At 37.7% G+C, this 24,127-nt stretch overlaps 1 protein-coding gene across 1 annotated transcript in view; it reads right to left on the minus strand.

The window, feature by feature from the left end:
• Window positions 1-3,720, minus strand: part of USH2A (usherin) — a 687,474-nt gene extending 683,754 nt beyond the window's left edge. Inside the window, exon 1 of the mRNA XM_078078672.1 lies at window positions 3,236-3,720. Coding sequence (XP_077934798.1) covers window positions 3,236-3,720 — 485 coding nt within the window. The remainder of the gene's footprint in view (window positions 1-3,235) is intronic.
• Between the last annotated feature and the right edge of the window lie 20,407 nt (window positions 3,721-24,127).

Genomic DNA, 24,127 nt, shown 5'->3' on the forward strand with positions numbered 1-24,127 from the left:
AACTGAGGCACTGAGAGGACATTGATGCTCTTGGATGAAAGGTCATACAATCGTCTAAAGACAACAGTGAAATAATATTTTGATAAAATAGAAGAACGTTCAGAAATTTCCTAGGTCTTATGTCAGGCCAATTACCAAGTTATTTTTAAAAAATCACTTCTATCCTCATCATAGTGGCACACTTTTCCCATCCCTTTAAATCGACAAATGGTGTTTTTATACATGTTTATTTTCTATGTTAATTTATGCTTCATATAAATTTTCTTATGTTGATTGTATGATTACATGTTTTGGGCCACTCCGTACCCACTGAACAGAAACAGCTATGAACGGAAGCCTCATTCCTCTCTATCACATTTCAATTTAATGATTCAACTTCTTAGCAGAAGAGAGAATATGATGAATGCTTGCTAGTAGCCTCCAGAGTGGATTATTCCCAAAGATCTGCTATTTAAAGACATATCTCACTGACATTAGCCATTAACATCTCCCCGAGTAACTAGCTCTTAAAGATGCTCATCAACCTGCATCTCACAAACAAGAACTCAACAGGGAGGAGAATTTCACCAGGTACTGGAGGAGTCTGGGTCCCTTTCTTCACCCAGCTGCCTCCTACTCAGCTCAGGCATCGCCAGGACTATGCCTGATCCTGGAACCTTCTCTCTGGCTCAGGGTTGCTTAAGCGGCCTTCCTTGGTGTTCAGTTAACACACTGTGCTGCATTAGTTAATGGCATGATGCATCTGTCTTCCCATTAGCTCATGAGTTTTCTCAGAACAGCAGAGCCATGTATACAGCCGGCCCTAAAAACCAAGGAGTCAAAGACCAAATCGAGAAGAAACAGCATCAAAGAAACAAAGATAAGGTGAGGCCAACCAAGAACTATTGCTAAAGAGGTTTTCAAACTTTCCTTAAAGGTCACGTTTTCCACAAATTGTCCCTTCTCACTTACATGTATTCTTTCTTGGAGTTGAGAGGTGAAAATAAGATTGGAGAACACTTACTAGTTACTATTTCACAGTTTTCCTATATTTTGTACATTTTTCTAGTGATAAAGTTATGAGGACAAGGATATTTTTAACACAGGCAAATAGGTTTAGTTGACAAAGTTTTTATATAAAGTAGAAATATGGCTTTATAGAAATTCTACTGTGATTTTTTTTAACCCTCCGGTGGATGGATATTTCTAAATCACTGGGATGAAAGAACTGTCTCTTGACCCGCCCACGCCCCACCCTTGCCTCCAGGTCTCCAGGTCTCAAACAACCTAAGAAGAGTTTGCCTCTACTCATTTTCCTTGAGTTTAAATCAACAAGTTTAAATTTGACCATTACTCAAGAATATATTTGCCAAATGCAGGCTTATTTTCCCAAGCTTACTGAAAATGCATTTCTTAATATGTTATTGATTATCTTCCTTGCTATTTTGTTTGCTTGTAAACATACTAGCTTTGGGAGATAATGAATGGGAGAGGAAGGCAGGTAGCAAAATATTTAGGAACTGGATTTATACTGCTCCTGGATAAACAATAATTGGATAATCCATGCTTTGTTTGTTTTACTTATCTCGTGCAAACACCTCAAAATTCCCCCAATTCCCATAGTTATTTTAGTTTTGAGAATGGAAATGACCTTGATGCATGGAACTCTCCAGACCGTAAACCAAGTACCACTGCCTCTATCAATACCTTCTCTGTCTTATTTATACAAAATGATACCGATAGAAGAAGAATTTGGTAGAGACTTATCCCATGGAAAAAAATTGGGGGGAAAAATAATTTTTCCTAGCCATATTTGTCAACAGACAATTTTTTTAAGACTCTTTGGATACTCTTTATATAAACTGAGTAGGTTGGATTTACTGACATTTCAAACAGTAAAAAAAAAAAAAAAAAAAAAAACCGGGTTTGCTTTTAGGGGAGATACAAAAATAGAGATAATGGTTTGTGATCATTTTCACTCCAAGTGAAGAAAAATGCCAACTTTCACTTGGCAAATTAAAACTAAACACCAAAGACATTTAAGTCATATTTGCTTATGAGATTATAAGACTTTTCTGGTTTGTTTCACGAGTTTTTAGATATTTGGCCAACACTCTCAAACAAAGAAACTGTCAGAAAGGGACGAGCCAAAAGCCCCTACAGGAAGACAAAAGATAAGCAAAAAATGCCTCCAAACTTCCTTACTTATTCAAATCTCCAGATTGGCTCTACAAACTGAGAGAAAACACATGGGAGGTCAGTTTTAGAAACTGTTGCAGAATGAAAAACAGGTGATTATATAGACTAACAAAAAATAATGTTAAGGAAGCCCCAGTCCAAACTCACCAAAGGCATTTCTACTGTGATCAATGGCATAAAAGCTTCTGGGAATCTTCCATGCTTACCTATATATTTCCTAACAGAAAACACCACAGGGTAAAGCACCAAAAGCTGTTAACTTTTCAGAGTTAGAGGATTATTCATTTATTCAACTTATATGATTGGGCATCTTCCATGAGTCAAACAAACATCTCTTCCTGGGAAAATAAGGATGAATAAAACACAGTCCTAAGCCCTTGGAGAGCTATCTGCCTGATGAAAATTTTCCACTCGGGGCGCCTGGGTGGCTCAGTCCTTAAGCGTCTGCCTTCGGCTCAGGTCATGATCCCAGGGTCCTGGGATCGAGCCCCACATCGGGCTCCCTGCTCCGCGGGAAGCCTGCTTCTCCCTCTCCCACTCCCCCTGCTTGTGTTCCCCCTCTCACTGTGTCTCTCTCTGTCAAATAAATAAATAAAATCTTAAAAAAAAAGAAAGAAAGAAAATTTTCTACTCTGGCAGGAGCAGGTTGTTTATAAAAACCTAGATCAGAACTTAGAAAATATCAGTTATTTGTGCCACTAGCCCCTACACCTCAAAACTCACACTGAGCCTGGCTGAGCCTCTAAGACCAAAGTTTTCGCTCAATGGCTGGAAAATAAATGAGACGTGGAAACAGATCTGCCTGCAATGAAAATATTTAACATATTCTTTTTTGAGGGCTCACTTCATCCATGAAAGAGAGAAAAAATTCTAAATTTAGTGGGGAAAGGTTGGAATGTAAACCTGAACAGGAAGACTATAACACAGGAGTTGATCTTCAATCGCACGAATTCCAGGGTTAGCCTTCATTTCTAGTTCAGAATTCATGTTGCAATAATCTTCACCACTACGGATGGTCCAGGACCCTAGGAAAGCTTACACTCACTCTACTACTTACATTACACTTCCTCGCTCAGGTTTCAACCACACAGCTAAAGTAAATGATGCCGGCAGCCTCGGAGAAGGAGGAGAAGAAAAGCAATTCTTGTGATTTCCGAAAATAAAGCTTGTGGAATTGCTCTGGCAGTTGGGACACAGATCATGCTTGTCTACCGTGACGCAGCTCCCAAGGCCTGTGGAGAACAGGGCAGTGTAGACGGCAGGTGAAGATCTATAGGGGCAATCCTGAATGCAAAGCCGCTGGGTACAGAACCCAAGACCCTCAGCAACAGCAGAGCTATGACAAAAAGTGCTTCGGTCTGGGAGTCCACACGTCGCTTGGGTTGGCACAAGGGACACGTTCTTGAAAGCTCCCACATTCTCCAGCCTTGGGAAGAGACCCTGCGAGTCAGCCAAGGAGATGGCAGCGAAATACGCAAAGAGCAAAGTTTCTGGGATGTGGGTTAAGAAGCGGAAGCCCAGGGAAAGAGCCAGGCAATGCATGTTCACAAAAAACCATGCTCCTCCTGGTGAAACATTCCTAAATAAATAATAAGGCCAATGCCGCTCGCCAGCCACGCTCTGAAGCAGGGCACCTTAAGTAACGTTCAGATACTCCATTTTCCAGAAACCGCAGATACGTTTTCACACTGAGGTAATACCAGAGACGTCCTTAGCAAAGGTGAGGACATGAGAAGCAGCTGGTGTCTGGGAAGCAAAAACAAAGTGTCAAGCAAAAGCTACTACATCTTTAAAATATAAGTTCATCCAAAGCCTGAGGACTTTGAGCCCCTGACAAGAAACATTATTGAACTTCTCAAAGAAAAAACATTTTGAAGTACCTTGTCCAGAGGAAAATACTTCTTCTTTTGGTAACTATCTTCCTTTTGTGGGGCAAATCAGACTCTTGAAGAGTCCACAGGACAACCAGCTTTATGTATATAGTTATACGCAGATACATATATATTTTTGTGCCTATATTTCATTACGCAGTAATTTCAGATGACTACTCTACCCCAGGGAATTAGCGCTATCTACTTAGCAAGGAAAAGAATTGCATAGATTTTCTTTACACATACACCTTATGTTGTAGCACACAGCTAACTTACAGATGTCCGAAATAAAGCTGCCAAAGCACTTTGGGCCTTTCCCCCCATCCCAGCATGTGCAGCAACTTTAAGCTCACAGTAAAGCTGATTAGAAACCCAACACCATCTGTCTGTCCTATGCCTTCGTATTTAACAAACGTTTGTGTTCGTGTTTCCTCATATGACTACTTATTTGTAGGTTAAATATGGACCCCTAATACCGTGTAAGTAATTGTATTGATAAATAAGCTGAATTACCATTTCTTTATTGCATTTCAACCAGTCCCCTCAGTGTGACAAATGGTTCTTCACAGGACCACTGTCCCCTGTTGCCTGGCAACACTGTGGTAACCCCTGGGTTACTCTCAGCAAATAGGCCACGGCAGCAGGAACGCTGCAAGGAAGACGTGGGTACCCAAGGAGAGTATTCTGCACAACAAACACTTGGTTACCTGAAACTCAGAGCGCAGTCTGCTTGGTGGCCCGCCTGGAACTGAGCTCCCCAAGCTTTCAGCAGGTGCTTCAAGCAGTGGGAGGGACCTGGATGGGGCCAGGCATGCATAATTTTAAAGTAGCAGTACACCTTATCCTATAATCCCCTTTGTGCCCCTCCCCTTTCCCCCGCTTTCATGCACCTCAATCCATTTAATCATGGAATCAAAATGATCTACCACTATTAGACAGTAACACAAGGAGTAATTTCTAGTGCTCTCTCTTTTTTTCTGGGGAGCAAAATGGAATTCTAAACCTTAATATATTGACGCCCTAGAAGCTTGGTCAGTGGATGTAAGTTTCTGTTGTTGCTGCCTTCTTCACCCCTGGAGACCCTCTTCTAAGCAGGCATTTCGCCACATCATGAGGAGCAGCTGGTGTTATTTCTAAATGTTGCATTTGGAAATGGAAGATTTTAATTCAACTACAGAAGCAATAGGATTGTTGACATTTTAGCTGCCTAACTGGATATGAATATGTGTATACTTATGAGTGCATTTTTTATGTCAATTCTATCGAGACTCTCTCTTTTCTACTATCTGGGATATCTCATCCTAGATGAGAAATATCCTAAAGCAACTGATACTTCTATCGCTCCATTCTTAGCTCATAAATGGAAAACTTGTTTGTGAAACAACTAGTCCATTGTGGTTCCGTTTTCTCTAAGTTATTTAGAGAAATGTTTAGAAATGAGAGAAATGTTTTATTGTGTTTCTTGTTGGTAAGGCAGCCAGAGACAAACCCCAAGTGTCATCTTTTCAACTTCCTTTACTTTCTCTTCAGTGAGAGATCTGGAAACCATAACCTTTTATATATCAACTTGATCAGAACTAGGTGCTTCTAGAGGAAACTTTCATCTTTTGTCAAAATATCCTATTTTCTACCTGTTGATTATTACAATCTTGCAAGGGCAACTTTCATTAAAAACAAATTCAAATTAAGACCAGCTAATATGTAGGGCCTTGGGAATTTGGGAAAATTGGAAATAGATACACAGGATGCAGTGAATTAGACAGATGCATCGTTCAGACCTGTTACAAAACATGCATGCTTGTCTTTAAGCAAGTTAACCAATCACTGGCTTCCCCTTATGCCTTGTGAATCCAAGGCCTAACTTTTTAAATTGTGTAACTACAGTATATCTTTTGGGTCACCATTCTGGGGATAAGAATTCTTCTACCACGTAACTGCTGCTTTGTAGTAGGAAGTCATGACTCAAAATAGACAATCTAAGATTAGCGAGTCTGCTCCACATTCAGAAATTCTGCCTGTAATTTGCAAAGGCAGATAATGGATTGACACATCCTTCAACTTTTGCAGTTCTGTCCTATCAATCCTGAGGACACATCTGGTAAATGAATTGGGCACCAACAGTTCCACCACCCCTATAACTGCTTGAGAAATAAGTAGAGAAAAAATAAAAGTGTACAGGAGGGAAGTTCAGCTAAACATGTAGCTGTAAGCTTTCTCTTCTTTTTTTTTTTTTCTTCATCTATTTTGGATCAGCTTGGCTGAGGTTGGATGGTCTGATTTGGCCTCACTATTTCAACTAGCAGTTGTCTTGACAGTTTTGGGAGTCTAATCCTAGGCTCATTGTGATAGCGGCAGAAAAATTCCCAGCAACGTAAGATGGGAGGCTGCCAGGTGCAAGGACTTTTCACACCTCTGCGGCCACCACATATGCTGATGTCCCATTGGCCGGAGCAAGCCACATGACCAAGCCCAGCCTCGGGGGCTATAAAATAGACTCCATGCTTCAAAGAAGGAATGGCAAAGTCGCACTGCAAAGGGGCACACGTACAGAGTGGAAAGAGTTTGTGACCATTTTGCGATCGACCACAGAGAGTTGCTAGCAATTTCTCTTCCTAGTTGTAAAGACATCATGTCACACTGAATCGTTATTTCCTTGTTCTGAAAAAAGTCAAGAAAATGGGGTTTTAGTTAGACAACTCTAAGCAAGTTCATACTCATTCTGGAAAAACTTACTGTAATAAGCTTAGGTTTTCAAGCACTTAAGAGAAAGTTTTAATGGGCAAAATCAAGACGTTATTTCCTATTCCTGGGTTTTTAGCACCCATGGAATTCCTATTAAAATTGTTGAACTTCTGGCATAACTGATCAAGGAAAAATAATGGATGTGTAATAAATACTGGGTATGAAAATACAGGCATAAACTAGGTATAACCTGATTATAAATATAAGAAAATAATTGTAGACAATTTTATGAGAATTGAACTTGAATTCTTAGACAAATTAGACAAATTCCTAAACACATTTCTAACCTAAGCTAATTCAGGAAGACAAGTAGAAACAACTCGAATTACACTAATTCTAATTTTTACAAACACTCTTACAAATGGAATAAAAGAGAATATTTCCCAATTTATTTTATGAGGCTAGTATAACTGATACACATATTAAAGAAAAGCAGACAGGAGAATATAAAAAAGAAAAATTATATGCCATTCTCACTAAGGTATATAAACGCAAAAAAAAAAATTCTGAATAAAACATAAGCAAATTGAATCCAGAAATGTACAAAAAAATTAAATCTCCTCACCAAGTTGGGTTCATTTCAGAATTACAAAATTTACTTGAACTTAAAAACATATTAATATAATTCACCATAAAAAATATATTAAAGAAAAAAATCCATGTGATATTTTGGGGACCAAAATCCTTAAGAAAAGATTATTAATTTAGAACCAAAAACTATTTATTTAGAACCAAAGCCCTTAATAAACTAAAAACATAACTTGACATAGGTTTAGCACTTTTGTAAAATCAGAAGTAGAATAAGGACATGCACCATCACTGTCTCTATTAAATATTTCACTAGCCAGTACATTGAAATAAGGACAATAAATACCGAGTAAGTACCAAAGTGATTATCAAATGAGCTCTCTCTCTCTCTAGATAACACAATCTAAAGACAAATACTTGACCTAAGTTCTAGAGAGAAGATGTACATATGATTCATGCTGCTCCTCAGTTTCTGGGGCTCTCTTTTTTTCTAGGCACAGTCCACTTGACCCCTTGTCAAGTCAGAGGTGGTCACGTGACATGCTTTAGCTAATGAAATATGAGCAGTGACATGTGTCATTACCCAGGTAAAGCTACAAGTAGTGGTGTGCAATTTACTATGTTTGCTCACTCTCTCACTCTGCCACGTCCAGATGGTGCTGCTCTGTCGGCCTCTTTCCCTGGCTGGGAAGACATAGATCAGAGTCCCCCCTGCCGACCCTGTTGAACATGTAGCATGTGTGAGAAATAAACTTTTATTGTTTAAAGGAACTTTTTTGAAATTTTGGTCTTCTTTACTACTGCAGAATAATTTAACCCAATCTGATATAAAGATCAATGGACAAAAATCAATTGCACTTGTCTATGCCAGTTAAAGAATGAAATAAGCAAACTAGAAAATGTAACTAGTCAAACGATGCTATTTATATTATAAGGTACTTAGGAAGAAATCTAAAAAGTGCATTAGTACTATGAAAAAAAACGAGCTAAGCTTTATTGATTAACATTTAAGAGACCTAAAACAAAGGGAGAGATAGATTATGTTCTTGGATTAAATGACTATCATAAGGATTATATTTTTTATATGGTAATCTATTAATCCAATGCAATTCCTATAAAAATCACAACAGAGTTATTTATGGAACTTGACAGACTTACCCTAGAGCGTATAAAGAAGAACAAAGAACTACGGTATCCAAGGCATTGCCGAAGTAGAACAAGGCAACAAGAATCTGTCTTTGCTAACAGATTTCAAGACATATATTAAAGCCATATAAAGTAGGAGAGTGTAACATTAGTGCAAAGATAGGGGAAAAAAATCCAAGAGAAACACAAAGAACCACAAGAAAATACATACCTCTTGGAACTTATATTTCTTTCTGCATATCAGTAGGAAAAAGACAAGTCAGTAAGAGTTGCAAGGAAAATTAATTACCCTTACTAGAAAATAAAAGGAAATTGGATCCCAATCTCTCACTAAATATAAAAATTACCATATACAGGTAGATTGAGACTTAAGTTAAAGCAGCAAAACTTTAAAGTCTTTTGAAATTAAAGAACACATTTTAATGCCCTTGAGACAGGAATGTATTTCTTAAAAGAGCACAAAACATAAAAGATAAATGTTACTACTTTAAAACTAAGAACTTCTGCCCAAATGTCCTCATACGTGGTGACATAAGCCATTTAGGGGACATGTCACACATAACAGAAGAAAGATTACTATACAAAATGTTTACACAATTCCTACAAATCAAAAGGTAAATACTGGAATTTTTCAAAAGATGTGATATGAACAAGCATTTCACAGACGAGTGAACACAAGGGTCCAATAAACTTATAGGAAGTGTTCAACCTTATCACTAATCAGATAAAGGCAAATTAAAGCCACAATGAGATTTTATTTAGATAGTATAAATTTTAAATCCGGAAAATGCCAATTGTAATGGACAGTAGGTAGTAACAGGAACCCTAAATATTTCTGGCGGAAGAGTAAATTGATGTAAATGCTTCAAAGAACAATTTGGCATATTTAGAAAAGTTGAAGCTACATACATCCTAAGAAACACAAGTTTCCACTTCCACACCTTCATTAGAAAACCAGCCCGTATATTCCACATGTGCACGACAGCTGGTTTTGGTAATGCCAGGAAGTTGGAAAACACTCCATGTCGGTGACAAATATCAATAAGTTGTTATCCTATTACCATGAATTCTGCTGCTTATCTCATTCTATATTATTTTTTTTCTTATTTATTCTCCTTTTCTCCCATCTTTTGTGGATTTCTGTGATACAAGTTGGCTATCGAAACAGTTCTCCAATCCATTACAGCATGTCTTCTGCCACAGGTTAAAATGGGTAAGCACAATTAAAGCATATTTAAAAAGAGGAGGAAAAACAACTTCTCTCCTCCACCCCATACATTTTCCTTGTCTTTTAGAATTACATAGTACCATATGAGCACTGTAGAAAAGACTTTTAAAGCCATGTGGGGAGACCAACTGAAAGACTTCAGCCACATCCCACAATCATCTACTCTATCCCTCTGCTGTTAGAATCTTTACCTTTTTCTACAAACACGAAGCACGTATTTTCTACACAAAACAGATTCAACATTCTGAAAAAGTTTAGGAAAATTCTTCCTATTTTTGAAAACTCTCTTCCATTTCCTTTTGCAATTTTCTGAACCAGTACGACCCTTTGCAATGCTTAACATTCAGAGAGTAAATGAAATCACTTTTTTCTTGGTGCATAGCAATAATTCGCCTGTCACTTGGTTTCCAAGTTCTTCCTAAGGCTGCTAAGACAAGGTACCTGAGAATAAATCTAAGAAACAGTATGTGAGTAAATGTGACATGTGTCACCTGCAGGAGAAAGTTTAAAGAAGCCAGTGCCGGAGTGGCCCCCTCCCCTGATGTGATTTTATCAAGACGGAGCATCCAGCATCTTGCAGGTTTCCAAATGACTACAACACCTAGAACACCCTGATTACCTGCAATGTACAGGTAACATGGGGAACATGTAGCAAAAGCAAGAAGTAAACCCATATGGTTTGAAGTCTTTGAGATGTTAGGATCGCTTGTTATGAGAATAAGGACTACCCCGTGTGGTACACAGGGCCTGCTGCATTTCCTTATACACCCACACAGGCACTGGGAAAATTGCCGGCACTCCTATTAAATGTTCTAGAACAAGGCTGGTACGCTGCATGGACAGCTAATGACCTAATCTGCAACCACAGTAATACATTTCCTCCTGTCAGCTGGCAGGCCTGACCCTGCAGAGGGGAAGCATCTACTTGCAGTGCCTAGAAGGGAGTTAGGGCATCTCTAATTTTCCCAGTGTATCTGAGAAAGCAGCAGCTAGCCGACCCACAGAAGCTAGTGTTGGATCCAGTGGGTCAGCAGATGAAGACCAAAACAAACAACTGACCACAATCTTCTCACATGGGTCTTGGAAAAGGAGATCATTTATTCTGGCAAGCAAGACTCTTCCAGAGAGGAAGCTCCCCAACAAGGGCCTGTGGGAAGAAAAGGACAGGTAAAGGGATGGCTGGAACAAAAGAATGAGACAGTATGTAAGGTGGAGGCAAGTTAAGTCAGAGAAAATAACCAGAACCATTGACAGGGGCATTGTGTGCCGAACAGTCTCACTTCCAGTCACCCACCCCCTATGGTGGGGCAACTAGGAAGTTCCTTAAGTGTCAGGAAGGAGCTACACCTTAATTCTAGGGAAAACTCAACGATGCCATAGAAGGGAAGCCATCTTTCTTGGAATGGGTTAGCCATTTACCCCGGGGCTCCATGGAAGTTGACTTCTCCCCATTGTTTGATTCTCAAAGGCAGGCCTAGAACCTCGATAATGGAGCATTTGCCTCCTTGAAAATATCAGAAACTTCAGAACGTCTCACAGCTAAGGATAAGAAGCCAGAAACTGATAAGCCCCAGGACAGCACTGCCTGATGGAACCAGAGACATATGCACAGAAAAGTGACCCTTGAGGGCTTAGTGGGCCACAGTGAAGGAATGTTTCCCAGTCTGAAGAGATAGTCACTGGAAAGAGGCAAAACGTCATGCCTCGTTGCTGTGGCTTAGCCCCATCTCCCATAAGATGTAGAGAAGCTGGTGAGGGAAGTATTATGTTTTAGAAAACCCCTCCTCCTCCCCCTACCAAAATAATAAAAGGTTGGATGAATGAACCATATTCCCTCCATCAGCCAGGGCATCAGGATGGGTGGTTAACCATTTAGTGGTTAAGAATGCAAGCTCCAGAGACAGCCTGGGTAAGAAGCCTGGCTCCCCTGCCTATTGCCTGTGCGTTGTTGGTGGGTTACTTTTCTTGCTTTGGCTTCCTCATCTATAAAATGAAAATGTGACCTATCTCCTAGGGTTGTTGGGGGATTAAATGTAGAGAACAAAAGCAATGACTGGGTTTTCACTATTAGCGTTCGTTATATTATTTTTTACTATTTATACTTAATGAGATATTTTGTAATTGAACATCCAAAAGCAAATAGAATAAGCACATTTGGAGAAAATGCTACCATAATATTTCTCTGTCATTAGAAAGTTTACCAAACACTTTCACAGATTACTTCATTTGATATTTATGACAACTCTACAAACTGGACAGAGACAACATCGCTCCAAAAATATACATGAAGAAAATGAGAATCAGGGCTTAAAAGTGCCTTGCTCAAAGTCACTTGACTGGTAAGTGGCAAAGCTTGGACAAAGCCCAGATTATCTGGATTGAGCCTCGTGCTTTTCATTTTATACCAAAGTTGAGCTAAGCAGGTTTCATGGAAGGGGGGTGGGGTGTTGAATTGTGCCTGGAAAGTTGATGGTTTTTATAGAGAACAATGAGCATTAGGTTGACAGAAACAACCTAAGACATTGAGCTTAGAATAAAGATTGTCCCACATTTATGGGACATATTTTTCCTATAGAAATATGTAGAGAAATACAATTCAGCCCTCTAATGTCGAATTTATCAGATTTCCAGATTTTTCTGAAAATGTTCAAAGCTTTAACAAGGGTATTATAAAGCAACTTTGAAGAGCCTCAGTTTTATATTCAATATCTAGGCCCTATCAATTCTTATTCTATTGCCTTGATCAAAATTGTTGAACACATGTTCTTATACTTCTTAAATTATGCAAACTCTCCAATGATCCAAGAATCGTATTTGTTTGAGGTATAAAAGCTTCACATAGATATTTCAGGTTACACTGGGACAGGAGGAGAACTTGATACCATTGATAGAATGTGGCAGGCCATCTAATTCCTGTCCATTCTTTCTTCTCAGCCTGGGTAAGGGCTCAGACTGAGCCTGGCAGATGAATTCAAGAGTGGCTCTCTAGCTCTGCGCCTGGCAGCGAAGTAACAGCTGGGAAGCAGTATGGGACAGTTAGCGGCAGGCAAAGTAATGGCTGGTGAGCAGGACAAATAGGTGGGTGTGGGTCTGAAAATGAAAATGACACAATGTGGGCAAGGACAGCAGGCAAGCAGAGCACAGAACTGAGCTCAAGCCAAACAGACAATCGGCAATAATTAAGGGTCAAGTTTCTACAAAGAGCCGTGCCCCTCAAAATGACATGGCGCCTCTTTCACAAGGTGGGAAACTCTGAATTGCCTGAAATCCATGGGTGTGTGGTTTCGAAACGTGTTTGGAAAAGTGCCGTTATCTTGAGGGGAGAATCATGAAGACAGAGCAGGATGCGTGGCGCAGGGAACTAAGCAGGGAGGGTGGTATATTTGGTCTTTGACACTCCAGCCGATTGAATAACACCTAAAACAAAGTGAGTGAAAATTAATGTGTGCTATATTTAGAGGAAATGGAGGACATAAAAGTCATGATGATGGGGACAAAAATTGCTTTGCTTAGGAGAAAAAAACAAATGTGTTTGAGAGTGTTTTTGTTTCGATTGCTGGGAAATAATCTGGAATATGCTATACTAGTAAACTCTTCTAAAGTGCTCTTTGTAACCTTCCATTGTAACCTACTTATGTGGCTTGTTCATATGATTTTTAGGTTCAGAAGCCAAAAGCTTCGAGAAGAGAGCAAGAAATAGAGAAATGGTTAGGACAGTAAAATTGGAACAAAATAGATCTGCAGAACAGTTTCTAAGACATATGCAAACACTCACATTATTGGTATAACTAAAGAGGATAGTTTGAGAAATAAGAGGTTTTACTAAGAAATTGCGTATAAGAGAAGTGACATGATGCTCAGTCCTGATGGGACAAAATATTGTTTGTATTTGAACCAACCCAGGTTTCCTGATGCCCAAGCCAACATGATTCCTACCTCACTCCATACTCATGAACATATTTGATTAGTATGTAAAATCAAAATGTGCATGAAGAGAGCAATGAAGGAACATGAGCCTGTGAACAATTTTTTGAAATAGTAACAATACTACTAATGATGCTGTGTGCACCGTATGTGTCAGACACCATGTGGGAAATAATAACCTGATCTAACTTCAAGCAATAGTTAATACTGCCCCTATTTTAGATATCAGGACATTGAGCCGTGGATATTAAATAATTTATTAAAGTCTGACAATTAATATTTAGGAGGAAAAACAAGATTCAAATCTAGCTCCATCTAAATCTTCACCACAATGCCAGGTTGTTCTTAAAAGCGTTAATCTCAGAGAACATTCCAATAGTAGATATTTTCTTTTATTCTAAATATAGCCCTTAAAATAATTAAGGTGATAGTAAGCATCTACAGTCTACCAGGCACAAGGCTACACTAATTGATGAATGGATACAAATCCTAAGAAAACTCTTGAAATTGAGGATTGGCCTTTTGCTTTAAGAAAAAAAGATTTTACTTCAGGAGGGAATAGAAAGCCCTCAGTTTAATTGTGATCCACAGAAGCAGCACCTTTTGGCTGTAGTGTGTTCAGATGTCTCCAGGTCTGTTGTTCTAAAATAACATTAATAGAGCAGGTTTAGAAGGATTAACTGAGAAAAAGCCATGAAGATGAAAAAATGTAGAGTAAAGCACAGTTTTGAATGAGTACTTGATAAGACTGAAGTTATTGGCAATAAGGGAATCACTTTATGTAGGGGCAAATGAATCAACTATAATTTTAACCTAAAGTACCACTATAGGGGTTGTAAAATTCTTTCTACTTGGATAAATACTCTCTCTTTCAATCACAGCTTGCATTGAGAATGCAATAAAGAGTAACCTAACTTAACAAGATACTATGACCACAAAAAAAGGAACTCTTTGTTAGGCAGTTGCAAGACTGACTACCAGAATTGAAATGGAATTGGAATACAGTCTTCAAATAACTCATCTAAAGCAGAGTAGAGTTCAAAAGAAATTAGTATGGGCAAAGGTCTGATGAGACATATAATAGGTGAGAAAGTGGGCTACAGGAAAGAATTACTTGAAGATTGACCATGGGACATACAAGATCTTCAGCAATTCTACAAGAAAGGGTCACTGTGCATGACTGTATCATATCCAGTTGAATACCAACACATAGCTAGTAATTAATGATTTGTTGAATGAATGAAGGAGTAAACAAATGATCCAAATCTCGAATCAGCTTGTGGTTGGGGTGCCAACCCATATGCTGGACAGCCATGCTCTATGTTCCAGTTTTAGCTTCAGGGGACATATAAAACCCAGAACTATAGCAAGATATACTAGCTTTGAGAGCTCCTAAAAACACCAACAAAAGGTAAATAAAGATATGGAAGACTGGCAAACAGAGGGAAAGAGAAACTAAAAGAGTCAGAGGGGAAAAATAAAAGAAAAAGAATTTTAAACAGGGTCAGAAGCCCCAAATGGACTTTTTAAAAAGTCAACATTCCATCTCTATGAATTTGGCTATGATAGTTACCTCATATAAGTGCAATCATACAATATTAGCCCTTTTGTGTCTTACTTATTTCACTTAGCATAATGTTCTTTTTTTTTTAAGATTTTATTTATTTATTTGACAGAGAGAGAGAGAACAAGCACAAGCAGAGGGAGAGGCAGAGGGAGAGGGAGAAGCAGACTCCCCACTGAGCAGCAAGCCTGATGTGGGACTCAGTCCCAGGACTCTGGGATCTTGACCTGAACTGAAGGCAGATGCTTAACCTACTGAGCCACCCAGGTGCCCCATCAGTTAGCAAAATGGTCTCAAGGTTCATTCATTTTGTAGCGTAGGGCTAGAATTTCCTTCCTTTTTAAGGCTGAATAATATTCCATTGTAAGTAGATATCACATTTTCCTTATCCCTTCATTTCTTGATGGGCACTAGAATTGCTTCCACATTTTGGCTACTGAAAATAATGATGGTATGAACATTGATGTACAAACATCTGTTCAAGTCCTTGCTTTCAATTCTTTTGGGTATGTATCCAGAAGTAGAATTGATGGATTACATAATAATTCTATGTTTAATGTTTTAAGGATCCACCATAGTGTTTTTCACAGTGACAGCACCACTTAAATTCCTGCCATCAATTTGTAAGTGTTCAAATTTCTCCATAACCTCACCAATACTTATTACCTCCTGGTTTTGTTTTGTTTTGTTTTCATTAATAACCATCTTATTGAGTATGAAGGAATATATCATTGTGGTTTTGATTTGCATTTCCCAATGACTAGTGATATTGAATACTTTTTCATGTGCTCACTGGCTGCGTGTGGGTTTTGACATAAATTTATACCTAAACATAAAAATCACTTATCCAAATTTCTTCTTTGTGATTACTTTATTGCTTTATGCTTAAAACTATGGAAACTTTCCTGTGATTGACAAGAAACTCATTTTGTGGTATAATTTTAAATTCAAGTATTGTTTTTAAAGGTAACTATCAACAGAGCACCATTTATTAAGGTCATCTCCATTTCTACTATAAATGTGACAGTGGCACTTTTATCATAAAAAATTATTACATATAAGATTTGTTTCTGAACTCTCTTATCTGTTATAGGATTCTGTTAGATCTTATACCTTGACTTCATTAAATATTAAAGAATTACATTACGTCTTAATAACAAGTGAAATAAGTAACCCCCCTTGTGTCCCCATCCTTTGAAAAAGTTACTGATGCTTCTTACAATTATTCTTTTTTTCTTAAGATTTATTTATTTGAGAGAGAGAGAGAGAGACCAGGAATAGGGAGGGGCAGAGGGAAAGAGAGAGAATCTCCAGCCAACTCCCTGCTGAGCTGGGAACCTGACATGGGCTTGATCTCACGACCCTAAAATCATGACCTGATCTGAAATCAAGAGTCAGATGCTCAACCAACTGAGCCACCCAGGTGTCCCACAATTATTCTTTTAGACTCTTTTGAATTGCATTACTCAAAATTGAATAAAGAAATCTTGTTAGCATATGTGAGATGATGTTAACATGTAAGATAATCTAAAAATAATTAACAATTTTTAAAAGTTTAAAATTTTATCCTTTCCTCCCATAAACATGGTACATCTTTATGTTTATTCAAGATTTCTTTTAAATTCCCAGGTAAAGGTTTTTAAATACAATTATTCCTAAAGTTCTCAAATATTTCTTTTTATTATTTTTATGTAATTTATATTTTCTCAAATGTCATGTATGACATAATTTATTTTCAGTAAAATGTTTAAATGATCATTGTCATATACAAAAAATGTACTTATGTTTTATACATATATATACCTGGTCAGCTTATTGAAATATATTTCAATTTTTCAGTTAACTTAGGTCTTAATTGCAGAATATCAATTGCAGAGTTGCTGATATTACCTCCTATTTTCTAATAGCTACTGCTTTTATTTTTATTTTATACAATATCACATTTTCTGAAACATTCAGAACAAAATTTAGTGATGAGGGTGACAGCAGGCATTGTTATATTATTCATTACTATAATGTAAATGATTCTTCCACCACTGGAAAACTATAAGGCCAAAACTGCAAAAATCACTTACTTTATTAAAAAGTCAACAATGGGGTGCCTGGGTGGCTCAGCCGGTTAAGTGTCTGCCTTCAGCTCAGATCATGGTCCCAGGGTCCTGGGATTGAGCCCTGCATTGGGGTCCCTGCTCAGTGGGGAGCCTGCTTCTTCCTACCCCTCTGCCTCTCTGCTCCTGCTCTCTCTCTCCTGCACTCATTCTCTCTCAAATAAATAAATAAAATGTTTTTAAAAAATGTATCAACAAGGTATGTTTGTATTTCTAGGTGTTATTCATACTGCTTCTACAAATTTTAATTCACGTTTCAAAAAGATTGTTTTTTCCATTTTGATATAACAGTGTAGCATTTTATTGATAGGTTATTAAATGTTAGATACCTCTACATTTTTGGAGGCAAACCCACTTGGTTGTGATATATAAGTAGATTAGATGCTGTGGTATTTTATTTAGGAATTTACATTAAAGATACCACCTCACACCAGTCAGAGTGGCTAAAATTAACAAGTCAGGAAATGACAGATGTTGGTGAGGATGCGGAGAAAGGGGAACCCTCCTACACTGTTGGGAATGCAAGCTGGTGCAGCCACTCTGGAAAACAGTATGTAGGTTCCTCAAAAGTAGAAAATAGAGCTACCATATGACCCAGCAATTGCACTACTGGGTATTTACCCCAAAGATACAAATGTAGTGATCCGAAGGGGTACATGCACCCCAATGTTTATAGCAGCAATGTCCACAATAACCAAACTATGGAAAGAGCCAAGATGTCCATCAACAGATGAATGGATAAAGAAGATGTGGTGTATATATATACAATGGAATATTATGTGGCCATCAAAAAAAATGAAATCTTGCCATTTGCAACGACGTGGATAGAACTAGAAGGTATTACGCTAAGCGAAATATGTCAATCAGAGAAAGACATGTATCATATGATCTCACTGATATGAGGAATTCTTAATCTCAGGAAACAAACTGAGGGTTGCTGGAGTGGTGGGGGGTGGGAGGGATGGGGTGGCTGGGTGATAGACATTGGGGAGGGTATGTGCTATGGTGAGCGCTGTGAATTGTGTAAGACTGTTGAATCACAGACCTGTACCTCCAAAACAAATAATACATTATATGTTAAAAAAAAAAAAGAAGATAGTAGGAAGGGAAAAATGAAGGGGGGGGGAATTGGAGGGGGAGATGAACCATGAGAGACTATGGACTCTGAGAAAAAATGAGGGTTCTAGAGGGGAGAGAGGTGGGGGGATGGGTTAGCCTGGTGATGGGTATTAAAGAGGGCATGTATTGAATGGAGCACTGGGTGTTATATGCAAACAATGAATCATAGAACACTATATCAGAAACTAATGATGTAATGTATGGTGATTAACATAGCATAATAAAATAAAATTTAAAAAATATTCAAGGATTAGAGGACTTTTTGTAAGATTTTTATATTTGGGTTTGTTACTTTACTAAAATCATTTGGCAAGTTTTCATTCACTGACTGTTATGGAAAAATGTTTATAAAATGGTAATTAAATGTCCTTTGGAAATTTTGGAAGAATTCAGAAAAAAAGTGATTGACCCTGGTGCTTTTGTTTGGGAAGGGAGTACAATTATTGAATAATTTTAAAATTCCCCCCCCAAAAAAATCCCCAGAGGAATGATGTCAGTAAGATGGCACAGTAAGAAGCCCAGAACACTTCAAATCCCAACAAAAACACCAATTCAGTAACAACTGATGGCCAAATTCCTTCTGTGAGAAATAAAAACTAATTGAAAGGTTCCTGCACACCAGGTGAACAAAATACCAAAATCACCAAAGCTGGAGATTCAAGACCTCTTATCACCAGAAACTCTACCCCTGGCACAGTGCCATGCAATCAAAAGACACACCAGCTCTTGGATTTCCTCAGGGGAAGGAGAGAGTTCATTCATGCATTCAGCATCTCAACTTTTCAAAGGGGAATCCCTAAATGACTGGCTTCAGTCTTGCCAGTCTTGGAGCTCTGAGAGATTGGAACAGTCTACCTGCATGGGAGAAAATGGAGACAATGACTTGACTAGTCGATATCAAGGCTCTTCCTCCCCCACCACCCTACCTCAGCACAGAGAAAAAAATCCCAGCTCTCAGCTTGCCTCTGGGGTGAGAAAGTGTTGATCGATGTGCCCAATGCCCCAACCTCTCCAGGGATAACCAGAGAATGGGCAACTCTCTTTTTAGTCATAGACTTTTGACAAAAAGAAACAGTCTAGCTATCTAGGGGCAATTAAGAACAGACAGACAGTTTGGCTGGCAGTTGCCATAGTCCCATCTCCCTCTTGAGCACAGAGTGAATGGCTGAGTAACCCAGCTCACAGCTTCTCCCTGGAGAGGGAAGGAGTTAGACACAGTATCCAAAGATCCAACTATTCTGGGAGTGGCCAAAGGAATAGGATTCAGTTTCACTTTCCCCAGTGCATTGGCAGGACACTAGATGCCTGGGGACAGCAAAAAAAAAAAAAAAGAAAGAAAAAAGAAAAAGAAAGAAGAAAGAAGAAGAAGAAGAAGAAAGAAGAAAGAAAAAAGAAGAAAGAAGAAGAAGGAAGAAGAAGAAGAAGAAGAAGAAGAAGGGGAAGAAAGAAGAAGAAGAAGAAAGAAGAAAGAAGAAAGGAGAAAGGAGAAAGGAGAAGAAAGAAGAAGAAGAAGAAAAGAAGAAAGAAGAAAGAAGAAAGAAGAAAGAAGAAGAAGAAGAAGAAGAAGAAGAAGAAAGAAGAAAGAAGAAAGAAGAAGAAAAAGAAGAAGGAAGAACGAAGAACGAAGAAGAAGGGGAAGAAAGAAGGAAAGAAAGAAAAAGAAAAGTGAGTTAGACTACCAAAAAAATTTAAGAGGCCCACCAGACTCTCTGGCTGGCCTGGTTGGTAGGTGTCTTCTCCTGTACAAGACCAATCTGTTAACAATAAGAGAGGTGGCCACTTTGATGTGAAAACACCACAACAGAGTCAAAGAAAATGAAAAATTAGACCAAGATTTTCCAAATAAAGGAACAAGATAAATCTCTAGAAACTGAACCTAATGAAATAGAATTACATAATTTATCTGACATGGAATTCAAAATAATGGTTATAAAGATGCTTACGGAGTTCAAAAAAGCAATGTATGAACCAAATGAGAATTTCAACAATGAGAAAATATTAAAAAGAAATCACAGTGCTGAAGAACCTAATGATTGAACTGGAAAAAAAAAAAAAATCACTAGAGGGATTCAACAATACACGAGGTCAACCAGAAGAAAAAAGTTAGTGAACTCAAGGACAGGTCAGTGAAATGATTCAGTCAAAGGAATAAAAAGAAAATAAGATTTAAAAAGGAATGAAGAAAGCTGAAGAGACTAATAGGATACTACAAAGCAGAGCAATATACACATTAAGGGGGTCTCAGAGGAGAAGAGAGAGAAAGGAACAGAAAGCTTATTTGAACAATTAATGGCTGAAAACTTCCCAAAATTGGCAAAAGAAATGCATATCAAGATTCAAAAGCCCAAAAGACAAAGAAAAAAAAGAATACAATAGAGACATTTATAATCAAATGTCAAAAGTTACAAAGGGATTTTTGAAAGTAGCAAGAGAAAAGGGATTTGTCATATACAAGGGAATTTCCATAAGATTTTCAGCAGATTTTTCAACACAAACCTTGCATGTCAGAAGAGAGTGGGGTGATATAGTCAAAGTGCAAAATGGAAAACAAAACAAAACAAAACCTGCCATCCAAGAATACTATACTAGGTAAAATTCTCCTTCAAAAATAAAGGAAAGATAAAGATTTTCCCAAACAAAAACTGAGGAGTTCATTACCACTAAACCTGCCTTACGAAATGTTAAAGGCAGTTTTCTCAGTTGAAAAGTTGCTTAAATAACAACACAATAGCATAAGAAAGTCTGAAACACCTCACATCTATCAGAATGGCTAAAATCAAAACACAAGAAACAACAAGGTTTGGTGAGGATGTGGATACAAAGGAATCCTCATGCACTGTTGGTGGGGATGCAAATGGTACAGCCACTGTGGAAAACAGTATGGAGGTTCCTCAAAAAATTAAAACTAGAACTACTCTATGATCTAGTAGTTACAGTACTTGGTATTTACCCAAAGAATACAAAAGACTCATTCAAAGGGATACAAGCACCCCTATGTTTGTTGCAGCATTATTTGCAATAGCAAAACTACAGAAGAAGCCCAAGTGTCCACTGATAGATGAATGGATAAAAATGTGTTATGTCTATAATGGAATATTACTCAGCCATAAAAAAGAATGAACTCCTGCTATTTGCAACAACATGGATGAACCTAGAGAGTATAATAGTAAGTGAAATAAGTACAAGAAAGACAAATACCAAATGATTTCACTCATATGTGGAATTTAAGAAACAAAACAAATGAACAAAGGACAAAAAAAGAGACAAACCAGAAACCAGACTCTTAACTCTAGAGAACAAAAAGATGGTTACCAGAGGAGAGGTGGGTAGGGGGATGGGGGAATAGGTAAAGGGGATTAAGAGTACATTTATCATGAAGAGCACTGAGTAATATTTGGAATTGTTGAATCACTATACTGTACACCTGAAACTAATATAACACTATATGTTAACTCTACTGGAATTAAAATTTTAAAACAGAAGCAAAAAAAGACAAATAGAGAATTCTGTACTCCTCTAATGGTGGTGAGTAAATCACTTTTAAACCTTATATAAACATTAAAGGCAAAAGTATTAAAAATAACCATAACAAAGAAATGGTAAGACATACACAATAAGTATATATATAAATTGTGACAACTAGGACATAAAGTGTAGGAAGAGGATTTAAGTGTAGTTTTTGTATGCAGTTGAACTAAACATGTTATCAGCTTAACATAGATATATTAAGATATATTAAAATAGACTATATATATAGACCAGAATTTAAAATAATTATAGCCATCAGATATTTTATGTAAGTCCCAAGGAACACACACACACACACACACACACACACACACACACACACACTAGAAGTTGCACAAAAGGGAAAACAATCAAAGCAGATCAAAACAAAACAAAACAGAGAAAAAGAGAGACAAAAGGAATAAAAGACTAACAAAACATTTAACAAAATGGCAGTAGTAAATCTTTATCAATAACTTAAATGTAAATGGATTAAATTCTCTAATCAAAAGAGAGTAATATAATGGATTAAAAAAAATAAGACCCAACTATATTCTGCCTACATGAGACCCACTTCAGCTTTAAAAACACACATATGCTGAAAGTGAAGGGCTGGAAAGAGATATTCCATGCAAATTGTAACCAAAAAGAGCCTAGCTGACTACACTTACATCAGACAAAATAGACTAAGTAAAAAACCATCACAAGAGAAAAGGAAAGACATTATATAATGATAAAAGGGTCAATTCACCATGAAGAATCATAAATATATATGCACCCAATATCAGAGTACCAAAGTACATAAAGTAAATATTGACAGAACCAAAAGGAAGAAATACACAGCAATAAAATAATAGTAGGAGACTTCAATATCCTACTTGCAATAATGTATACAACATTCAGACAGATCAATAAAGAAACACAGGACTTGAATATTATAAACCAAATGGACCTAGCATACATATACAGACATTCCACCCAATAGCAGCAGCATATACATTCTTCTCATTCACCCACAAAACTTTCTCCAGAATAGATCATAAGGTAGGCCTCCAAACAATTCTTAACAAATTTAAGAAGACTGAAATCATACCAAGTATCTTTTCTGAACACAATGGAATAAAACTAGAGATCAATAAAATAAAGGTAGAAATTTCACAAATATGGGAAAATTAAACAACATACTTTCAACAGCCATTGGATCAAAGAAGAAATCAAAAAGGAAATTAGAAAATACTTTGAGACAAATGAAAATGAACACAATCTATCAAAACCGATGGGACGTAGCAAAAGCAGGACTAAGGGGAAAGTTTGTTGTGATATGGGCTTACGTTAAAAAAGAAGGTTGAAAATAAACCTAACTTTATACCTCAAGGACCTAGAAAAGAGGAGCAAACTAAGCCCAAAGTTTGCAGAAAGAAGGAAATATAGAGCAGAAATAAGCAAAATAGAGGGGTGCCTGGGTGGCTCAGTCATTAAGCATCTGCTTTTGGCTCGGGTCATGATCCCAGGGTCCTGGGATCAAGCCCTGCGTCGGGCTCCCTGCTTGGCTGGAAGCCTTCTTCTCCCTCTCCCACTCCCCCTGCTTGTGTTCCCTCTCTTGCTGTCTCTGTCAAAAAATAAATAAAATCTTTAAAAAAAAGAAAAAAAGAAAAGAAATAGAGAATAAAAATTAAAAATGTTGTGGAAACTACATTTTCTGAAAAGGTAATTAGTTGACAAACCTTTAGCTAGACTAAGAGAGAGAGAGAGGATTGAAATAAAACAAACCATATTGAAAGAGGAGACAATACAACTGATGCTGCAGAAAGAACAAACAAAACAAACTCTAAGAGCTGATAAATTCAGAAGAGCAACAGGATACAAAATTAGTGATAGAAACATTACTGATTTTTGGGGCGCCTGGGTGGCTCAGTTGGTTAAGCGACTGCCTTCGGCTCAGGTCATGATCCTGGAGCCCCTGGATCGAGTCCCGCATCGGGCTCCCTGCTTGGCAGGGAGTCTGCTTCTCCCTCTGACCCTCCCCCCTCTCATGTGCTCTCTCTCTCTCTCATTCTCTCTGTCTCAAATAAATAAAATCTTTAAAAAAAAAAAAGAAAGAAACATTACTGATTTTTGTATGCTAACAACAAATTATCTGAAAAGGAAATTAGGAAAGCAATCCCATTTACAATAGCATCAAAAGAAGAAAATAATTAGGGATAAACTAAGG

The sequence above is a fragment of the Halichoerus grypus genome, chromosome 7 (genome assembly GCF_964656455.1).
Source record: "Halichoerus grypus chromosome 7, mHalGry1.hap1.1, whole genome shotgun sequence".
Classification (NCBI taxonomy): domain Eukaryota; kingdom Metazoa; phylum Chordata; class Mammalia; order Carnivora; family Phocidae; genus Halichoerus; species Halichoerus grypus.